At 39.0% G+C, this 20,632-nt stretch overlaps 2 protein-coding genes across 2 annotated transcripts in view; one reads left to right on the top strand and one right to left on the bottom strand.

Annotated features, from left to right (window-relative positions):
• Window positions 1–305: 305 nt before the first annotated feature.
• LOC103710802 (E3 ubiquitin-protein ligase ATL4-like) lies at window positions 306–2,106 on the top strand. Its single transcript, XM_017843714.3, has one exon. The coding sequence runs from the start codon at window positions 362–364 to the stop codon at window positions 1,475–1,477; it is 1,116 nt and encodes a 371-aa protein (XP_017699203.2). The 5' UTR covers window positions 306–361; the 3' UTR covers window positions 1,478–2,106.
• Window positions 2,107–5,453: 3,347 nt separating this feature from the next.
• LOC103703579 overlaps window positions 5,454–20,632 on the bottom strand; it is a 49,662-nt gene continuing 34,483 nt past the window's right edge. Inside the window, exons 15-24 of the mRNA XM_039119414.1 lie at window positions 19,011–19,119; window positions 18,586–18,854; window positions 18,329–18,456; window positions 17,457–17,691; window positions 12,140–12,328; window positions 11,762–12,042; window positions 11,379–11,586; window positions 11,034–11,273; window positions 6,902–6,984; window positions 5,454–6,194 (exon numbers count right to left, since the gene is read on the bottom strand). Of these exons, the coding sequence (XP_038975342.1) occupies window positions 6,047–6,194; window positions 6,902–6,984; window positions 11,034–11,273; window positions 11,379–11,586; window positions 11,762–12,042; window positions 12,140–12,328; window positions 17,457–17,691; window positions 18,329–18,456; window positions 18,586–18,854; window positions 19,011–19,119 (1,890 nt within the window). The 3' untranslated portion in view covers window positions 5,454–6,046. The remainder of the gene's footprint in view (window positions 6,195–6,901; window positions 6,985–11,033; window positions 11,274–11,378; window positions 11,587–11,761; window positions 12,043–12,139; window positions 12,329–17,456; window positions 17,692–18,328; window positions 18,457–18,585; window positions 18,855–19,010; window positions 19,120–20,632) is intronic.

The following is a 20,632-nucleotide window of genomic DNA, read 5'->3' as shown; positions in this document are numbered from 1 at the left end:
AAGCATCTGGAACTTCTTTCAAAAAAAAATTGATTTTAATTTTTTAAAAAAATAAAATAATTTTTCAAAATGTTTACTAAATATTTTTTTTTATTCCAAAGTGCTTTTGAAAGACCGGTGCGTTTTCGCCTCCAGAAGCTCTCTCCGGGCTAAGTCAACCTAACAATTTTGCGTTGAGCAGGTCTATCCATGGCATATTAATATATTATCCCCGTAGTGTACGAATATTGTTTAAAAAGACTTAAAGGAGATTAAAGACTATGGACGAGAAATATATAAAGGCCAGAGGCAGCAGAGAGAGAGAGAGAGAGAGAGAGAGAGAGCGAGAGAGCGGCCAAAAGCGTAAGCACCCAAAAACCACATGACATTCCGCGACATGGCCTCCCTTCCTCTTCCTCCTCCGCCGCCGCTGCCCCTCCCGCAGCTTCCCTCGCCGTCGGAGGATTCCAGCCACAGCGCCTCCCCCTCCCCCTCCTCCTTATCCTCCTCGTCGTTCGCGTACAGCCCCAGTATCCTCATCATCGCCGCCATTCTCGCCTTCGTCTTCGTCGCCTCCATCTCCATCTACCTGCTCCTCCGCTTCCTCTCCCGCTCCTCCTCCTCCTCCTCGGCTCCGCCGCTCATTCACCGCAGCTGGTCCTCCTCCACCTCCTCCGCCTCGTCGGCGCTCTCCGATCAGGAGAAGGCGGCCCTGATCGAGTCCCTCCCGCTCTTCTCGTTGGCCTCCTCGGTCGCCGTGCTCCCCAAGTCGTCTCCTGACTGCGCCGTCTGCCTCTCCCCCTTCCACCCCCACGACGAGCTCCGCCTCCTCCCGGCCTGTCGCCACGCCTTCCACTCCCCCTGCATCGACACCTGGCTTCGATCCACCCCTTCTTGTCCTCTCTGCCGCGCCTCCATCACCCTCCACGCCCCGCCCCTCCCGCCACCGCCCCCGTTGGCGGCGGCCGCGGAGGACCTTCCCAGATCCAGCAGCTTCCGCATCGAGATCGGCAGCGTCAGCCGCCGGAGGACGCCCACGGAGGAGGACGCCACCGGGGCGGCCACCTCCCTCCCCATTCCGCCGCCGCTTCCGCCGCCGCCGCAGCCGCAGCCGCACCTGCGGTCCTACTCGCTGGGGTCGTCGTTCGACTACGTGGTGGACGAGGAGGTGGAGGCGGTGGTGGCCCGGATCCGAAGGGCCAAGGAGTTCAAGGTGGAGCCGGCGGGACTTTCGCCGCCAGGGGCGGAGGTGGCGGAGGCGGCTGGCGGAGGAGGAAGTAACTGGCTCAAGGAGTACGTGGACTGGCTGGCCTCGTCGGCGTCCTCGTCCTTCTCCTCCCTCCGGTTCTCCGGGCGGTGGAGCCACCGCTACGACGACGGCGTCGGCGTCGGCGTCGGCGGACGGGACTCGTGGGACTTGGAGGGAAACTATCAACAGCGGGAGGGAGAGGAGAGCAGCTATCAAAACACCTTCTACCGATGGCTTGTAGGGGCATAGTTGTAAATTCCGTCCTCCCTTTTTTTTAATTTAATCCCCCAGGTGCTCTCAATGGAAGCTTCTTCCGGATAAAACGAGTTAACCAAAAGAAGTCACTGCTTTCAGATGAAATTGCAGGAACGCAATCCCGGCGTCCGAGACTCGGGAGTCGGCGTTATTTCTTTTCTTCCCTTCCCTTCCGCCAGGATTTGCTCCCGTCATCCCGACGAATAGGATTTTAAAAATGGCGTGACGACATCAAATCGCACCCGCACTGACTGGAATTGAATGTTCGAAAGAATGTCAAATGTGGGGGGGTTGGTGGCGTTTTTTTAGTGCATTTTGGGCATTGCTCGCCCCCTGATATTTTTCTTTACTTTATAGTTTTGAATCTAAGGGAGGAGTGGTGGAAGGAGTGAGAACGGAGGGATTGGAATTGAATCGGGTCACTGATGAGGGGATGGGAGACAAACACCTCGCCCTCTCCTTTCAATGCTCTCATTAAAAGCTCATGATATGGGTGCATGGGTTGATACGAAAAGGGGGTAGAGTTTCTTTTCCCACAGAATATTGCCATGTAAAAGAGAAAGTAGATGTATAAGTGAATGTATACTTCCACCCATTATTTGTCAACCTACTGTTATTTCTTACTCCAAGTTATTATAGTTGGAATGTTAACATGAAGAATATGAGTATTATGTGCTCTAGTTATGATATGTCGATACCATCACTCTGAACTTGATTTTATATACTTGAGTCCACAAATTATATTTAGGTGCCTACGAAAGAAAAGTTCCAAAGCGTAGGGGGATGACATGTCATGGGGGATGACAATGGAAAGTTCTTGTTTTTTCTTTTGTAATTAAGTAATTGCCATGTCATGGGGGATGACAATGGAAAGTTCAAGCTTGGAGTTATGTTTGTATCCATTGCATTCCAGGATATGTTTGGTTGGAAGAAAGTGGAAGGACAAAAGCTTGGTTCTCACGGAAGTCATCATTTCCATGTGTTCTGTTTGGTGGAAGTGAAAAACCGAATTTTTCAAATTAAACAAAATTTTCTGAAAACTGCGAGATTAAATTTGCTAAGGGAGAGGGGAGGGGGTCCGAAGTTACTATAAAAACGTGGATGCCCATAAGTGCTTGCAGCGAACCTTGCACTAATTGCCTAAGCTAGCTACTGTAGTAAGAGCATGGTTGGAGGCACCTGGGTCTAGGTGGAAAGTGGAAACCCCCATCTATCTTGGATTCCCTATCTAAGGGATTTTGAAGATTATTTCTTTCACCTTTTTTTTTCCTTGGTACGACGATTCTCTCTCTGTTTGGATAGGTCACAATTCAGGTGTAAACGCTAGGCTGGCTCAAAGATTCTTACTGAGTTTGGCTTTTTCTTTATATTGCATCATCTGCAAAAAAAAAAAAAAAAAAAAAAAATCTCCTTTTAGAGGATAGGGCTATCATGCCCCGTTTGGCAGAGCCGTTGAAAGTAGAGTTTTCAGAAATAAAACATTTTGAAGTAGAGTTTTTATAAAAAGCTATTTGTATTTTAGTAACTGTATTTCTAAAATGCTCTGAGATTTTAATATGTGTACAGTATAAAAACTAAAAAAATATTTTTGATATGACAAAATAATCATAAAAGATATTGCATAGTACTATACAATAGAATATAATAAAATATAATATGTATTAATATATTAATATCATTGTAATATAATATAATATTATTATAATATAGTAATATAATATTATATACTATAGCATAATAATATAATATAATTTGCTATTATATAACATAATATATCAATATATTATGATATAATATAATATTTATAGTATAATAAAAATAATAAGGGTATAAAATATTATAATTATAATTAATATATATTAATATTATTATTTTCTATAATTACTATATTAATATTATTATATTTTCTATTATTTTACTTAAAACAGCTTCAGACGGGCCTAAAAGTGCTTTTCCGAAAAAGTTTCGAAATGGAGCTTCTTCCAAAAGATTATTTAGCTTTCCAGCAAAGCTAAAACAGTTTTTCAATTTTTTTACCAAACATCTCTATTCAATTTAAAAGTATTTTTGAAGGGCCAGAAAGTGTTTCTGACCCTCCAAAACCTATGCCAAACAGAATTTTCTTATAGTCTCCTTTTATATTTTTAAGGATCATTTTTTTTCCTTGGATTATCTTTTAGTTTTTTAATTTTTTGAATGTATTCATAGTAAAATTGTATGACCTATCTAGCCTATCAAAAAAAACAAAAAAATCCTCTTTCTTTTTTTTCTTCAAATTAAATATTTTATTATTCAGTGAAGAAACGGCTGTGTTCTTGCTTGCTCCATATCGAACATAAGAAAAGCATGTATGATCGAAGTGCAGTGAATATCAACAAGCCGAAGTCTGAAAAAAAGCGCAACCATCAATTGCCAACTGCCTGCCTTGTGCATTCCAAAGATTATCATCCTACAGCAGTGAAAGATGATCATTATAAAAAAGAAACTGGAAATATATAATTGCGATTAGACATATTTTAAATCTACTTGTATTGTCTTTGTCAAAGATCGCTTTCTTTCTGAATGTGTACGCTGAGTGGAATTGGACTGCATCCGGGAGGCCAAACACTTGGCTGGTCGGTCTCCCACCTGTGCTAGATATTGATGAGTTTTCCATACTTGTCACTTCTATCACCTTTGGGTTATTCAAGGTTTTGAATCCATGGAGCCGATCATGGTTTTAAAGAATTACGATTCAGGTTGACGCATGCCAAGAGTCTTCATTAAATTATAAAATGATGACTCTAGGCAGCCAATACTGGCTTCTTTCTTACGTTCTCTGGAAAGAAACATTCGACTCAACTGATAGTCTGACCCAAGTCAAATGCTTAACTTGATTGCTCCTCGCGGTTGATGTATCAGCTTAACCTGCTCCCATTAATAATTGAGATTTACTCGTAGATGAGATCCTGGGGAGAGGGGGCGTGCGTATACTAAGGTCAACCAAGTGACCAACCATGCATTAATTAAGAATATTCTGTGGCCGGCTGACCTAACCGTCGACCCAGTCTTGGGGATACTCTGAGAGCTAAACGCCTCACTCACATCTTCTAGGTGTCAGAAATTAAAGAATGCGAACAGTTGTGAGAATAACTATGTTGTGGTTTACAATGCCCTGATGCATTGGATAGATAACAATCACGGATGGATACATAGATAAGAGACAATGAAGCTAGAGATATTGATTTCCGTTCGATGCTGATAGATAATTTAAAATAACCCCTGAGGTGGTTCTGGAGAATCTACATCATCCATTGATACAGTTGAGACGTATGAGAGGGAGTTCAAGTTGCGTAGTTGGAAACAGTACTGTAAGTTAAGATATGAGGTGTTGCAGGGGAACACCATGTGCAGCCGGGCACTGCAAAGCTCTAAGCTTAAGGTCATACGGTAGAGCTAGGAATGCAGACATTGGGTGCTCAGCCGCTGCCTGCTTGGCAACGGTGCTGAAGAGAGGAAGTGGAACCACGTTCGTCTACTTTCTCTGGGGCTGAAAAGCATATCCCAGTAGCACGCCTTCCACCGCAGAATGGCCCGGCTCACGTACCCTCCACCGGGCGCCCCTTGCGACCATCCTTCAATTACACCGGGTTCCTTTGCTGCCTAACATTTGTTTCATGCCATTAGCGTTGTTTTATTGTAGTAGTTTCTGCCTCCTCCTTTCTAGCTGACTACAACTTTATAGCATAAATACGCCCCCACGGTAGCGAGCAAAGTGAAATTTCATAAAATAACACCAACCAGTACACTAAATTACCTTTTATAAGTTCCTCAGAGCATAAATAAATAAATAAATAAATCACCAATGAGAAACAATGCTACAATGCTTCACGTCTTAATTTTCATTTCATTTTCACTTCTGCTGCAAGAGGGGTTCTGCATAATAAGAGGGGGAGGGGGAAAAATTGATGCTGCTCAAGTAAAGTACGGATGACCCTCCCAAATGTTTGTGTGCAGGCTCCATATGACTTTATTTACTTGAATAAAATTGCGACAAACAACTACAGAGAGCAAATAATTTAATGGAAAAATGATCATATCTGATGATACATACAATGGGCACCATTCACCATCCTATACAGCTACTATTACTCCGACCAAAAAAAAAAAAACACTCAACATACCGCCAAGACTAGTTGCTATACACTCAAGACCATCAACAAGAGTCATGTTCTACCAAGAAATGACTTTTTCTTTTGTTCTGGATTACAAGTTGGGTTTTCAAATTAAACCTTCGAGAACACCACAGTAAGACAGGCCAAAGCTACAGTCCCTTAAAATGCGGGGGGTGAAGGGGAATGCCTGGCTTCCTGGCTGCAGTTTCAAGCTGAGGGAACTTCAGTGCAATGCTGCAAACAAAACCAAAACCTAGACCAGGTTAGAATTTACAACGAACATATTTACAGTGACAGACTCTGACAAGAAGCGCGTATGTCTTGCTCTGGTCACTGAGATTGCTATGTTGCCATGCTTGGAGTATCAGCCAACTTAGTGCCTTCAATCTCCCCTTGCTCAGCATGAATCTCACATGGCCCAGAATTTCTCTGGATCTGGACTAAACAAAGATAGGTCTTGGATTTCTAGATTTGCTATGTGCCAATTGACCAGGCCTGCTTGCAATGACTTAACCAGAAGAAGGATTGTGAGCAGAACCCACCATTCATTGTCCTCCCTATACACACGAAAGAGCAGTATTATCAAAACTTTTGGATCCACATGCATCAAATTTTTCCATCAAATAAGTTTCATTTAGAAGCAGAATATATTTCTTCTATGGATACCAGTTGAAACACATCAAGATTCCATGAACAAATAATTCTCTGATTGTGTTAGTATGTAACCCCTGTGTGTGCGCACACCCGTGAGCAACTATGGATTCCATGAACTTCTGTGCACGTGCGCGATTGCATTAGCATGCACCTTCTCTGCTTTGCTGCAGTGGGCTGTATATGAGCACACTCTTGATAGATAGATAACCACAATCCCTGTGTGTTGGGGGAGGTGTCCACGTTCATGTGCATAGACTAGCATTTATGGGTGCATGTGTATATAGGATGCATGTTTAGATACATAGATAAGCACCGACAACTGTAATCCTTTTATACAGTGACCAAGCATCTGATCCTTTTAAGGGTTTCAGAATTCAGTCATTCAAATGTTTCATGCAAAAAGAAAGTAAAGAAAATTAAAAATCAACCCAGCTTTTACTCAAGTGGATAATTTTTCCATGTTACTATCTATCAAGTTAAAGTGGTTCCTCCAGCATTTACTATCATCTTTATTGGCTATCAAAGCATACTGTAACAAGAGAAAGCTCAGAAGTGCTTTCCCAGAATTGTGGTCCCAGAGAGAGAGAGAGAGAGAGAGAGAGTAGCGCACCTTAACTTCAATGTATTCAGTTTGGCAGTCAGTTCAGATGAAGAAAATCCATAATAAATAATTCCACAGACAAATCCCACAATCTGCAAGAAAACCACAATCATCTTAAAGAGCAAATAAATATATGCACACTCTACAAAGATTAAGTTAATTAGCAAATAAGACCTCTCAGTGACATTTAAAGAGATTTCAGGAACTCAAAAGATAAAGCTAACAAAAGTCATTGCTCAATGGACTTTAAAACCTTCCAGACAACAATGTCGATGACCTTTGTTTACTGCATGGTCCTATACTTTCAAGCACATACAAGTTTACCATCTTTGAAAAGAGAAACAAATCAACAGTTTTTGGAGAAAAAAGGTCAAAACTGGGTGGAAGAAGTGCCCTGAAAGTACAACAAGCTGAAATCAAAACAATTTAATCGAGCAAAATAAAAATGATAATTCCTGGAGCTAATTTTCAATTATGTTCAAGTTGTAAATGAAAATCAACACATTATTTTGTTTTCTGAGCAAGCAACAAATTCAAGGACTCATTATCTGATGAGATCAACACAGTGACACAATTCTGCGGTACTTTATCATGATATAATTGAGATAGAAATTTCACTTCTTTGCTAGAGTGCAACCCAATATATCTAGCAAAGGAACCAAGACAATGACAGCGATAAAGACAATGCATCCTTAGATATTTTGATGGTCTCAAGCCCTGAAAATTCAGGTGATCCCCTTGGTGACCATCTGAATTAGGAAAAAAAGCTTGCACAATTTCTTTTCTAGTTGATCCAATGTCATAGGTATGCCTGGCAAATGAGGATGTGCAAATCCAACCCCAAATAAGTGGAAAAGGCTCGATGGTTATGATTATGATCCAATGCAAAGGAAAGAAACAGGGGTTTTCTTCTTTTCATATGAACTGTTGGACCTTGATTTAAGGTTTTTGAGAGAGAAGGCTCTTCTTGATTTCTGTCAGCATTTTGAGATTGTGAAGAGAATGTTGTGAATATTTCAAGTTGAAGTGCTTTAATGTGAGATGCATCATAGCAGTTGGACTAGGAATCTAGTCTTGAATAACTTCAACATCTTCAGCAGATGTCATACTTCCAGTCACTCGAACATGCAGCTTTGCTTTTTACTTCTTTTTTTTTTTGGCAAAGCTACTGCTTTAGCTTGATAGCAGCAAGATTGACTTTCATTAGGCAATTCCATGATTCAGAAGAAATGATCTACAGCCACAGATGATTTTTTAACTCCAGAATTTGAAATTGTCCATGGAAATTGGAGGCCAATATTTTCATCCTTCACTCATGCTACTGATTTGGTGGATCTCCAATTTAAACATTCAGGAGACCTTGCCGCTAGACTCTTTATGTGGAGCACCACCTTATGGAGGAAATGCATGGCATCAACAGCTAAGGTTTCTCATCAACCCCCCAAACAACTAAATATTTAATACCACTTTCTAATCTTCCTGCAAGATTGCAGTTGTTATCAAACTCCCATTTTTCTGGAGGGGGTTGGATCCAATTCCTTTTCTGCTACTGCCAAAACATTTGATATAATCATGTTCAAAGTGTTCATCATGATAGCATGAACATGAAGCATACTGATTGACTGAAACTCTAGTACTAGAGCAAGATCATAAAGGAAGCTGTCTCCTCTTTGTTTCTATTGATAGATGTCTAGCAGCTACATTACTAAATTGTAGAGAATGAAATGGCTTAATGAGTCTCTTATCAAGGTTAGGCATCCTAGAATCTAAGCACCATCTTGAGGAGCCATTTAAAGACATCCAAATACAAGATTGGGACACCAGTAAATAAAATTTGAGGCACTGCCATCCCTCTTTTCCATTTTGGATCCCTTCTAAGCATGTTGTATAATTCATACGGACTGATAATTTATTCCTCCTAGTTATATCTTAGTATTTCAATGTCTAACAAATTATGTTTTAAAAGATGGCATCCTTGGATGCCTAAATGACCCACCTACGTGAAAACATCTAGGTGCTTGCCTTAAACATTCCCATCATGTTCGATCATGGAGAATGAGATTGATATATAAATTAATGTTGGGCACTGCAAGTGGATACTTATCATTATTTATTACATTTCATTTGATGTATTATATTTCACTTGTTGGATCATCACCAGTTTTAAGGCTTCTCCTTATACTTGCCTTGACCTATGGGAGCTTGCCTAGGCACCTAGGCACTAGGCAGTTTCCCTAGATCCTCATCTATTACAATTTTTTTAATAGCTCAATACATCACATGGCTCAAATACATAGAATAATAAGAAACTGTACAGAGATTAGATCCCAGCACTCTTGTATCTTCCTCCCCACAATCCCCTCCTATTCCTTGCTTCAAACTTTTATTGATTTTGAGATGTCAACTAAAGACATGCACAAGGTATGGCAGAAGTCTCCTGAAACCATGAACGTAAAAAGGCAATCCTGTTATAGATCAGTTCTGAATTGATTAGCAATATGAACATTTGCTTTCAGAAGCTATTTTAGAATTTCTAATATGTACTGTGACAACTAGAAATAAGGTTGGAAATAGGCTCGGGTTGGCCTGAAGCCCATCGGGTCGGGCTCACTTTGGGCCGGGCTTTAGGCTAGGCCTGAAAGAGTTCAAACCGGATTTGGGCTTAAATGTAGAGCCAATTTGTTTTTCGGGCCAGGTTGGGTATGTCACTGGCTTGGCCCAATCTGAGCCGGAGCCCGAACAAGGCCCGAAACAGAGACCAAATTTAAGCCCGAATCAATTTATTTTTCTATGTTATTATTTAGAAAAAATAATGAGGAAGTAAATGGCAAATTAAAATAGATTTAGCCGAGAATAATGTATCATGTATCATTTACTTGTATTATAGGAGAGTCTAATTTTTAACAAGCTTATTTTCTTATGAAGCAATATTATGAAATATTAAATTTCAATCGCGTTCGGGCCCTATTATTTTTGGCCCAAATGGATAATTCGAGCCGACCCAATAGGCTTTGAGCCAGGCTCGGGCCTAGATTATCCAAATATTTTCAGGCTTAAGCCCAGCCCGAAGCCCGAAAAAAAAATTGGGCCAGGTTCGAGTAGAAGCATGGCCCGGTCCGGCCCGACCCACTTCTAGCCCTAACTAGAAACCTCCAAATTGAAACTGATCAAGATATCCAGTTGCAATTGCAAGCACAAATCATCTTCCAGTACAGAAAGCATAGTTTTTTTTTTTCTATCCATCATTATGGCTTATATTTTTTCAATACTAGCAATTTTAAGGGCAACATAATGGTAAAACAAATATCACATGCTAAGGCAGTTACACCACTGCCATTTACTCTAAATTTATAATGACATCATTTATACAAAAGTCTGCTGTATTGCCTCGTACCATTCACTACAAGACGTACCATACCTTACCGGAAGAAAACCGACATGAAACACACATTCAAGTCGGTACAAGTCCTATACCACCCATACTGAGGCATACGATCTGTACCGAGGTGTACCAAGGTGCGTACCAAGATGAAAATTGAGAAAATGGGTATGAAAGCTATTTCAGCACAGAGATATACCGTACCGAACCGATAAGGTACCAATATGGTACTCGGCACCAAGATCGCGGACCTTGATTCATACAATATCTTGGAGTAATTAAATGGATAAGTATCGGCTAGACAAGATGAAATTGCACCTCTAGATATTAAAATAGGCCCTATATGTTTACAAACAACAAAGCATTGAAATTGAAAAAGCATAAGAGAATTAAATAACATTTTCTAGAAAGCCCCCATAATCCAGAAATGCATGCATTCAAGAAGAGCAATTATAAATTGTTTCAATTGTCACCAACAATAATAGCACGCTCATGGCATAATTATGTTGAAAATGAACCTGCACAACTAGTTAATGTTTATCATCTCATGAAAACCAAAACATAATGTGGAAGCATAATTCTTTTGCTCTTTTGGTTCTATAATGAAGCAATAGTTGTACAAGTCATTTACCCTAGGTTAAGGTTCAACAAACTTGGACAACTATTGCCTGGTTTCTTGTGCAACAAATAAAATCAAGTGTTTATCAGATATTTTTGTCATAATGAGAGAGAATAGGGTTATACCAAAGATAATAAACTTACAATGTTTACTACAGATGTTGCATTCCACAATGCATAAATACGAGCAAGTGAGGATCTTTTATGCCCTCGACTGAAAAGAGCATTAAGACCAGCAGGAAAGGGAGAGAGCAAGGATAATGGAAGAATAAGCAACACAGCAAGAAAAGCCCCAAGGGAAATCCAGTAAAACTGAAGCAGTGTCAGAAGGGTGATCGTACAATCTCCCAAGAGCAAAATACAGATAAGTAGCTGCAATGTCTCCTGAAACGAAACCAGATGTTTAAAACCTCATCTAAGGTATCACAAAACCTTGAGGGACCACGTCATTAAACTGAGAGAGCTGTAGTAAATCATCCAACAGATTACCTGGAGGCCAATGGGCCTGGTATTTTGCAATAAAAGAGAAAATGGGTAGAGATAGTCCCGTTTATAATCCAATGACTTCAATGTTGTCTCATTTATTATCCCACCATTCACACCTCCAGTCAACCTCTTGCGTGACACTGTATTGTTGATGCAGGATTGATTCTGTTGTAACTGCTTAAAGCTCTTGCGTGGAAGTGCAGCATTTCTCCTGAAAAATGGTTGAGCGACAATAGAGAGACAGATATATTTGGAAGATTGTTTAGAAGAACTCAAAAACATTAGCCAGTAGGAAAGTTTGAGAAGAAATTTAATGAAGAACATATTAACAATAGCAGGAGAAAATATTACGAACTCTACAAACTTGTCATACATTTCCACCATACCTTGAAAGGTCGCCTGTATCAAGAATATCTGACTGGTGCACACTATTGAAGAAATACTCGTTCACTGCTACCAAAATGCCTAGTTGGTAATAACCAGAAGCTGTGGCCTGGAACCAACCCAGTTCAACTTTTACACCATGGTACTCAAGTTGGGGATTTCCATGACTGTTGATCCATGTGATTACAGGACCCAGATCAGAACGAATGCATCCCCGTCTCACTGTCCTCAACTGAGCGTTAAACCCGGCAACCAATCTGTTCCAGATTGCTGTTGACAGGTACTACAGGAAAAAGAAATGCTAGTATTACAAGCTAAACAAATGTAATTGGAGGTTGAATAAGACTGCAGTTTTAGCACTGTGGACAGAATTTCATTACCTGGCCCAGGAGATTAGTCAGCAGTGTGTCACTATGAAGATAATATGGGGACATATAACTTCCATCACCACCAAATATAATGCACATGGGGAATCTCAGCTGGATAGTGGATGCTACATCTAGCCGCTTCTCATCACCACCCAGAAAGAAATCAATATATGCAACCATCAGATCTGGTGTTGATCCAACCTGCAGTTACTACATCTTTGAGTTAAAACAGTTGATAAGGCTGCCTGCTGTATTAGAACATGACATGACAACGTGAACAGTTTAACAGAGCAACTCCAAGTTACAGCTAGCAGCTACTATATCAAGTTGAAACATCATAAGAAGATGAAGTTTCATGCCAGGACTTTCTTTTTTGATGGCAAAAGTGACTGACCCAATCAGAAAATGGATAAGATGGAGGTTTTTCATGCATCAAAAGGAAAAGAAAGTTTCCAAGCTCTTGGTTGCTGAGAAAAAAAGAGAGGGGGAATCTAATTCAATAAAAGGAAGATAGAAGAAAAGAAAAAGGAAAAGAAATGAAAATTTTCTCAGTTCTCCACCAAGAAAAGTGCCAAGAAAATTGTAGATGCTGCATTTTATGATCTAGAGTAGCTAGTCAAACCCAATGCAGGGGAGAAAGATATATGGTCCCTAAGAATATTTTGGTTCTTTATTTTCTTCATTTTAATTCCCTTTGAATTTTATGTTGAATGAGTTGAGGAGCTAAAGACCATCTATGTTCCTCCTTCGGGGAATACTATTCTATAGGTCGGAAGCACAACCCCTATGGCGCGATGATAACATCCGACTGTAAGATCTAGAGGAAGATCTCTTCAAGGGACGTCAGGATCCCCAGGTACTACCCACCAAAGATGAGAAAGTTGTTGCGCCTAAGGAGAAATTGCCACCGAAGTGAGCCGAGGAGCCGAGTGACGTGCGAGCGCTACTACTTGATTGAGTGCCAGCATGTAGCTGTATTTTCAGCAAGAATACCATTAGGAGCCGGTGTCTTTCGAAGCACTTTCACATATGAACCGAAGTCATCTGGCGTCACTCGTTCTCCGAGCAAACCTTCTCAGAGCCAACAGCCCGATCCATCTTAGATCGATTAGGAAGTTCACGCACAACGAGAGCGAAATCATGTGAACTCTGAACTTGGGTGATCTATACATGACTAGGATGAAGCTTGGGTGAAACTAAGTGGAGGTCAGAACCGACTAATGTTGAAGAATTAGCGGATGAGTTGTGGTTAGGGGTGAAATGCCACTCCAACCCAAAGCTAGCTGGTTCTCACCAAAATGCATTGGGAAAGTGAGTTCTTCTAGTTGGCATTCATTAGTCCGGTTGGGTAGGAGCACCTGGTTGATCGCCCAACAAAATAGTTGTTTAGCGAATGATTCAACCTACGCATCCGATATTTACACACTATATTTCGAGATGTGAATCACTTAAATTATTTATTCCCCACTACCCTTGTATTAATGAAAGAATAGAATTTTTTACTTTGACCTTGCGAGCACCCACTCAAAATAGGGTGGGCAAACTCTTAAATGCCCTAAAATCCATGTACGAAAGGGCTCGCGATCTTGGGAAGTACATGGATAACTTGGATCCACACTAAGCGGTCATTTAGGAGCCTTAGCTAGTGATCCGAGTTGTTTCCCTCTCACTGGCTGACCTTGACCGCCGTTATTTTGGGGTCATATCTAGTATTTAGAGCAAGGATCATCATCTCAGTATCGGACTTCGTACCAGTGCCACGCTAGCACAGTGTTGGTACGGTACAGTGCGCCCTGTACTGCCCGAATTTAGGCCGATACGACATACCATCTGTGAGGATCCATGCGGGCGTGTTTAGTCCCACATCGGTTATTCACTGGGTAGATCTTGGGTACTTATACAGGATCAAGGAATCCAAATAATACCTTCCAGCTAGCCATTTTGGGTGAGGTCCTGGGTTGTTACAAATGGTATCAAAGCAGACCCGGCCCATAACCTATGTGGACTAGAAAACACTGCAGCATGGATCCATTGGGGCTGACCATGGGCCAATCGTGGTGTTTGTGATTAGATTTGAATAGATTCTAACCCTTAGCCTGACGAGGACGTCAGGGCTTGAACGGAGGAAGTATGTGAGGATCCGTGCGGGCGTGTGTTTAGTCCCACATCGGTTATTCGCTGGGTAGATCTTGGGTACTTATACAGGATCAAGGAACCCAAATAATACCTTCCGACTAGCCATTTTGGATGAGGTCCTGGGTTGTTACACCATCATTCAGAGTTTGCCTCGATTTGTTACTACTCCTGCGAGTTTCCATTTTCGAGAGTTTTTGTAGGCAGTGTAGATGGTGGATCAGTTGTGAACATTTAATCGAAGGCATCTTGAGAATCAACAATAGCTAAGCATTATGGTCATAATAGTTTAAGCTACGTATGATTGGCGTACAACCTAAGGGCTTATAGCCAAAAGAAAAAAAAAAACTTTTGTCAACCAGGATAGACACATCCTTCCCATCTTTCTAGTCAGACGGAATTCTTGGTCAATGAGTTGGCAGGTAGCTAAAGTTGTGGATGAAATGGGCAAGGCAATCCTTTTTCGAAAGAAAATAGGCAAAAAAGAAAAAAAAAGATGGCTGTACGAAAACATATTTATTCTGAATCAGAGGTAGAAATGCACTGGAGTACCGATGTCCACCATGCATCTGCATATATACATGGTAATGTTCATCCATTACCAAAAACAAGGGTAAATATTATGCCCTCTCACTTTCTTTACCTTTTCCATTGCCCTAAGAATATGTTGGTTCTTTATTTTCTTCATTTCAATTCTCTTTGAATTTTACTTTCATTGCAAAAAAGGAAAAATATTTGTCCGCTTTCTTTCCCTTTTTCATTCTCAACAACAGAGCAACAACATGGAACCTTATGTAATCTCTAGTTTGGTGGATATGGATGTGATTGCAGCTTAACGCTTTTGTTAAATGTGTAAATATTTTGCTTATGGTGACATTTGGCTTTAATTATTAATTTCACCAAGTGTTTACATTTGTTGTACAAGCAGAGATGATTCTAAAAGTTCTGGCAATATAACCATTCAGATATAACGGGGGCAAAGTTAGCAATCACTAGTAATCATTTCTCTCAATGATCTGTATTTGAGTTAATGACAGTGATGTTCCCATGATAACCACAATGATGATATCAATTCACATTTTTAAAATTGAAAATAGTTGACATTATCTAGGGATTACATTACAATATAATATACCTTTAGGCTCATATATAATTTACTATATGTAACACAAATAACATGCTTGCTTCTCCAAAATGCTTGGAATTCACAAGGCCTCATCAGATAATGTAATATTACTCTTCACAAATAAGTTTGATGTCAGATGAGGGGCATGACATGTCTGCAATCCAATACTTAAGTTATTTTCATAGACAAGATGTATGGAGATCAGAGCAAATATTCTCATTAAATATTGTTTTCACCTGGGTTCTTCTAGAATGTTTGCAAGCCTAGAGGAAATTTGATGGCTTGATGCTAGCTAGCACGAGCTTAAAGTTGGCAACTGATTAGGTAGGGTATTTACCACTCATTAGCCTTTAGGTTTCATATAAAGCCCCTCTCCTGCTGAACAAAGCTTGGCTTGTAACCAGCAACATTTTGAAGCAGATTAAATAAGTTTGAGAGCTGATCATGAAATATTTATCAAATTTCAATAGACCATGCTTGATCCAGAACTCTAACCCCATATTGAAGGGATAAGACTCGATGGTTAGGTTTATTTTGTTAAGAGATTATATTTGTATTAATGCTCCCATATTTCTTTTGATATTTTAAGCAACATTATTTGGAGCTAATATTTAGCTCCACATATTTCTTTAAAAATACCACAATTTGGTACAGGACCTTTGAAAGGGGGAAATAATATTCTACTTCCTCTCTTGCTTTAAAAGAACTACTAGATTCGTAAACTATTTGAGGTAGTTTTTTTCACTAAGTTTCGTATCAAAGCAACAGATGTTCCTACATGATCAAGCTTTAATTTAGAAAGTTGAAACTTGAAACCATATAATGATTAAACAAGTTAATAGAGAACCTACTGTGAGAAAATAGATGTTACAATCTTTGCAAATTGACAGCCAGTAGGTAAGACATTTTGCATATCATGTTAAGAGCACATAAAAATCATAAACTCTTCTGAGAAAAATATGTGTAGGCGAAAAAAATGAAGAAATAGTCATTTATAACATGTAGATTCCTTTCATGGCTATCTTGTGCTTCTAATACAATATATGTCCGTTGTCCAATATCACACAATGCATCATGGAATCCATATAATTCCACACTATAATAAAGGAAATGGGCTAGAAGTTCTAATCAGATTTCTGCTTGTCTATGAATAAAAAGAAGAATTTGAGACTGGAAGGTATATAACAAGTGTGATGTGCCAAACCACATGGGCTCAGTGATCTAGGAGTTAGCCATTGTACTGCTCCACCAGTTGCGAGATTTGGTGTAGTCTGATGCTAATGGTTGCATATATATTAGGGCCATAAAAAATTAAAAGGCAATGTCAAAGGTGCTCAGGCAATGTGTTAGGATTTTGCATTCTGGGCTTTCCTTATAATTAAACCTCACAGCTCATTAAAGGAACAAAGATCTAGTCAAAACATAATCAACCAGCAGTCCATTGATGGGAAAAAGAATAAATAAAGAAAAATAATACAAGAAAAAGTGGAACAAAAGACACAGAGGAAGGTGAGCTGATGATTGAAATGTAACATGAGAAGAATAGAAGAATAAAAAGGAGAGGGAAAAGTTAATACAGACTGACTGACCAGGGCCGCTTAATAAATTTATCTCATTATAAATTATGGGGAACACTAAATGAGGGCTAAAATGTTTAGAATACCTCTCTACATAGTTATCCATTTCAATAAGAACTACTGTATGCAATTCATGAGCCATCAACTATCCCAACATTTAATTTCATGACGTGCCCAATAACACCACAGGCAAACAGCATAGCAACTGATTTAAATAATAGCTAACAAGATATTAGTTATTGGATTTGTAAATTTACTTTTTTTTCCAAGCTCCTCCAGTTGATTTATTCTCAGTCTTATCAGAATCCCTAAATCTTTTATGGAAGATTTCGTACCCAAGATTTAACTTAGCAGATTTAAACTTAAGGTTCTGCAGGACATTAGCAGATCTCCAGCAGTTTATGAAAAGGAATATTCCGATAGTCTGCAAGCTAATTCACTTCTGAATCTTACTCAAAAGCAGAATATAAGAAGGACACTTTGCGGGCCAAACCTTCATCCCTTTGTAAAGAGCTCGTGATCTGCAAGAACGGAGGCATGAGTGGTCATACTCTGATTTTACATATTCTTGAAGACGATGAATCTTCTTTCTCCGACGCCATTGCTTCCAAGACCATGCACAAGGGTATGCAAGTATTGCAAGTATACTGTGTACTGACCCTTCCCACCACTCATATGCAGCAACAGAGTTTATTTCATCAATGAATCGGTTGAAAGCATCTTCATACCTGATAATGTTTCTTACATCACTTGACAAATTGTCGAATATTACAATCTTAGAGGGTGTAGTCAGATCTGTGCTTTTATGAATGCATTCTTATGTACCAAGGTCATTATCAACTCTATTTAGGTAAAAATGATTCAGAACTCAGGGAGATGCAACTCTAGTTTTCAAAATTGTTATATACTTTTAGATAAATTTAATCAACCCAGTGTACATGCAATTGCTACCAGCTCACGTAGCTAGAAAATCCAGTAAATATAGCATATTTAATAGGCACATCCCAAACAGCAGATGCAATGAATCAAGGAGAGGCTGAAGGGTCGATTAACGAGTATTCTTTTTTGGCCATACTAGTCTGATCTCAGACCAGCATCAAGTAGCATGTTCACTAACTATTTCCACCTATACAATTGCGACTTGCAAGAAAATCAACTATAAGTGACTGTGAATGTGCAACATCAGCATGAATTTGTTCATCACCAAAGGATGGGCAGGTGTGATAGTAACCATGATTGCCAATACAGGTTATGGACGGTGAAAGGCAACTGCAGGTATGCATAAGTGCTTCAGAAACAGGTCAGATGCATGCATAAGTGCATATCTTCATCTTGAATAACAAAAAAGTTAGAAGTCTTTCATACACAATTCCAATAATTGCATCAGGTGGAGAGTAAGGTAGATGCCAAGGTTCTCTGAAAGTATTCGGACCCATGAAATACATCCTGTGAACATGACTTTGAGTTTCTTCAGCCCTGCTAGTCCCTGGAACCTATATTTTCAGTCACACATCATAAGTAGGGAATAAGAATATTGTGCAACTAAATGAAAACAAAGATGAACATCAAAACTTTGACTTGTAAATATTTTGCATACAGCAAACACTTATTTATAGGAATACCTCTGCCAGTGAAAGCAGATAAGGAAGAGAATCAGAACCATCATGCTGAATGGAACTTGCAGATCGATAAGAAAAATCGCTTCCAACCATTTTGATTCTTAAAACACTCAACAGAAGTGCTAACAGAACCAAAATGAATGACAGGAGAAATGCAAAGGGCCATGGACCTCCAAAAGTATATATCAGCTCCTCAAGTGGTGTATAGCATTTTGGCATCTTGTATTTCTCAGAGAGACATTTATATGGACATAATGGCTGAGTAACACCTCCTGCAAAGAGAAAATTAGCATTTCCTACTTTTGAAAAATCAATAAGCTTTTTTTTTCCCAAAATAAAGGAATATTTATTAGAAACAACTATATAGATTTTGAGGTGTGCTAGTACATATACATGAAAGTATATCAGCAGAGTCAGAAAGGAATTACCTCTTACATATATGAAGTCTGCACGGTGAGGAAGAATATCAAGTGAGCAACGAGTGCAGAGTGATGAGTCAGACCCAACAACATCCTTATAGGTGCCAACTGGGCATTCCTGAAAGCATTATTACATCTCTCCACACTGAGCAAAAACATCACAAGAAACTTGAACTTTCTCTAATAGAATCTTCTCACCATAAGTTTATGGCAACTTTATTGAACCAATAAAGTGTTACCACGTTATCCGAATAAATGACAATAATAGATACAATTTTCTTGAAGAAAATTAAATTATGTGAGGATGCTACTTCTAATGTGATATATCTCACTCCCTTAAAGAATCAACTGTCATTTACACAACAAGCATTACAGAATAATTACTAAGTATATAACATGTAAGTATGTATTTTCATGTGCATACATGCATAATATGAACCTACACATTTATGTAGGCACATATGTAGGTGAATATGTAAAAAACATAGCCAGTTACATACATATGGAGATACAAACAAATATAATATGCATATGTAGTATATGATCTCTCTCTCTCTCTCTCTACATGAATATATATATATATATATATATATATATATATATATACAAACATATATATATATATATATGGGGATTGATAACCTACTCTCTGTTATGGTAGGTTATCAATCTACCCATTTTTTATTGGACAAAAATACCCTTACTTTTTATAACTCTTAAGGGTATTTTATGTCTTTTTACAATCCCACATTAACTCACCCTCTCAACCCCCAATTAATATATATATATATATATATATATATATATATATATATATATATATAAACATACATACAAACAAACATACATACATACATATACATACATATGTATACATACGTATGTATATATACGTATGTGTGTATATATATATATATTAACATATATATATTAATATATATATGTATATATTAATATATATATGTATGTATCTATATATATGTACGTGTGTGTGTGTATTTAGGAGAGAGAGAGTATTAATTGGGGGGTTGAGAGGGTGAGTTAATGTGGGATTGTAAAAGACATAAAATACCCTTAAGAGTTATAAAAAGTACGGGTATTTTTTGTCTATGGAAAAATGGATAGATTGATAACCTACCATAACAGAGAGTAGGTTATCAATCCCCTATATATATATATATATGCATATGTGTTATGATGGACAATGCAAGGGTAACCTCAGCACACTGAGCTCTGTCTATTGTCCAGGTGGTTGCCCAGGCACCCAGGTGAGGGCCCATAACAACCTTGCATTATATCGCGCTATTTAACTACACAATTTTCTAATTAGCACATTTTACAGTACTCTTATATCAAACAATTCATGAATTGTCAATGTTCAAACGTTCAAATAGAGAAGCAAGGAAAAATATAACTAAAATCAAGATCAAATCATGAAGATTTTGAATCGAAGAACAACCTTGTTTGACAGGCCTTTAAAAGAGCTTTCCAACACATCTTTAATTGTCCAAATTAGAGACCGGACAAGGATGTTAGGACCAAATCATAGAAATGTTGATAGCTGAGGTGTGTTGCATGGACCTATGTAACTACAGTTGCTCTGTGCCAGCTAGCATGGCTGTTAATGTTTC

This window comes from Phoenix dactylifera, chromosome 2 (genome assembly GCF_009389715.1).
Source record: "Phoenix dactylifera cultivar Barhee BC4 chromosome 2, palm_55x_up_171113_PBpolish2nd_filt_p, whole genome shotgun sequence".
NCBI lineage: Eukaryota > Viridiplantae > Streptophyta > Magnoliopsida > Arecales > Arecaceae > Phoenix > Phoenix dactylifera.
The sequence above is the reverse complement of the archived record's forward strand: the minus strand, read 5'-3'. Positions and strand labels throughout refer to the sequence as shown.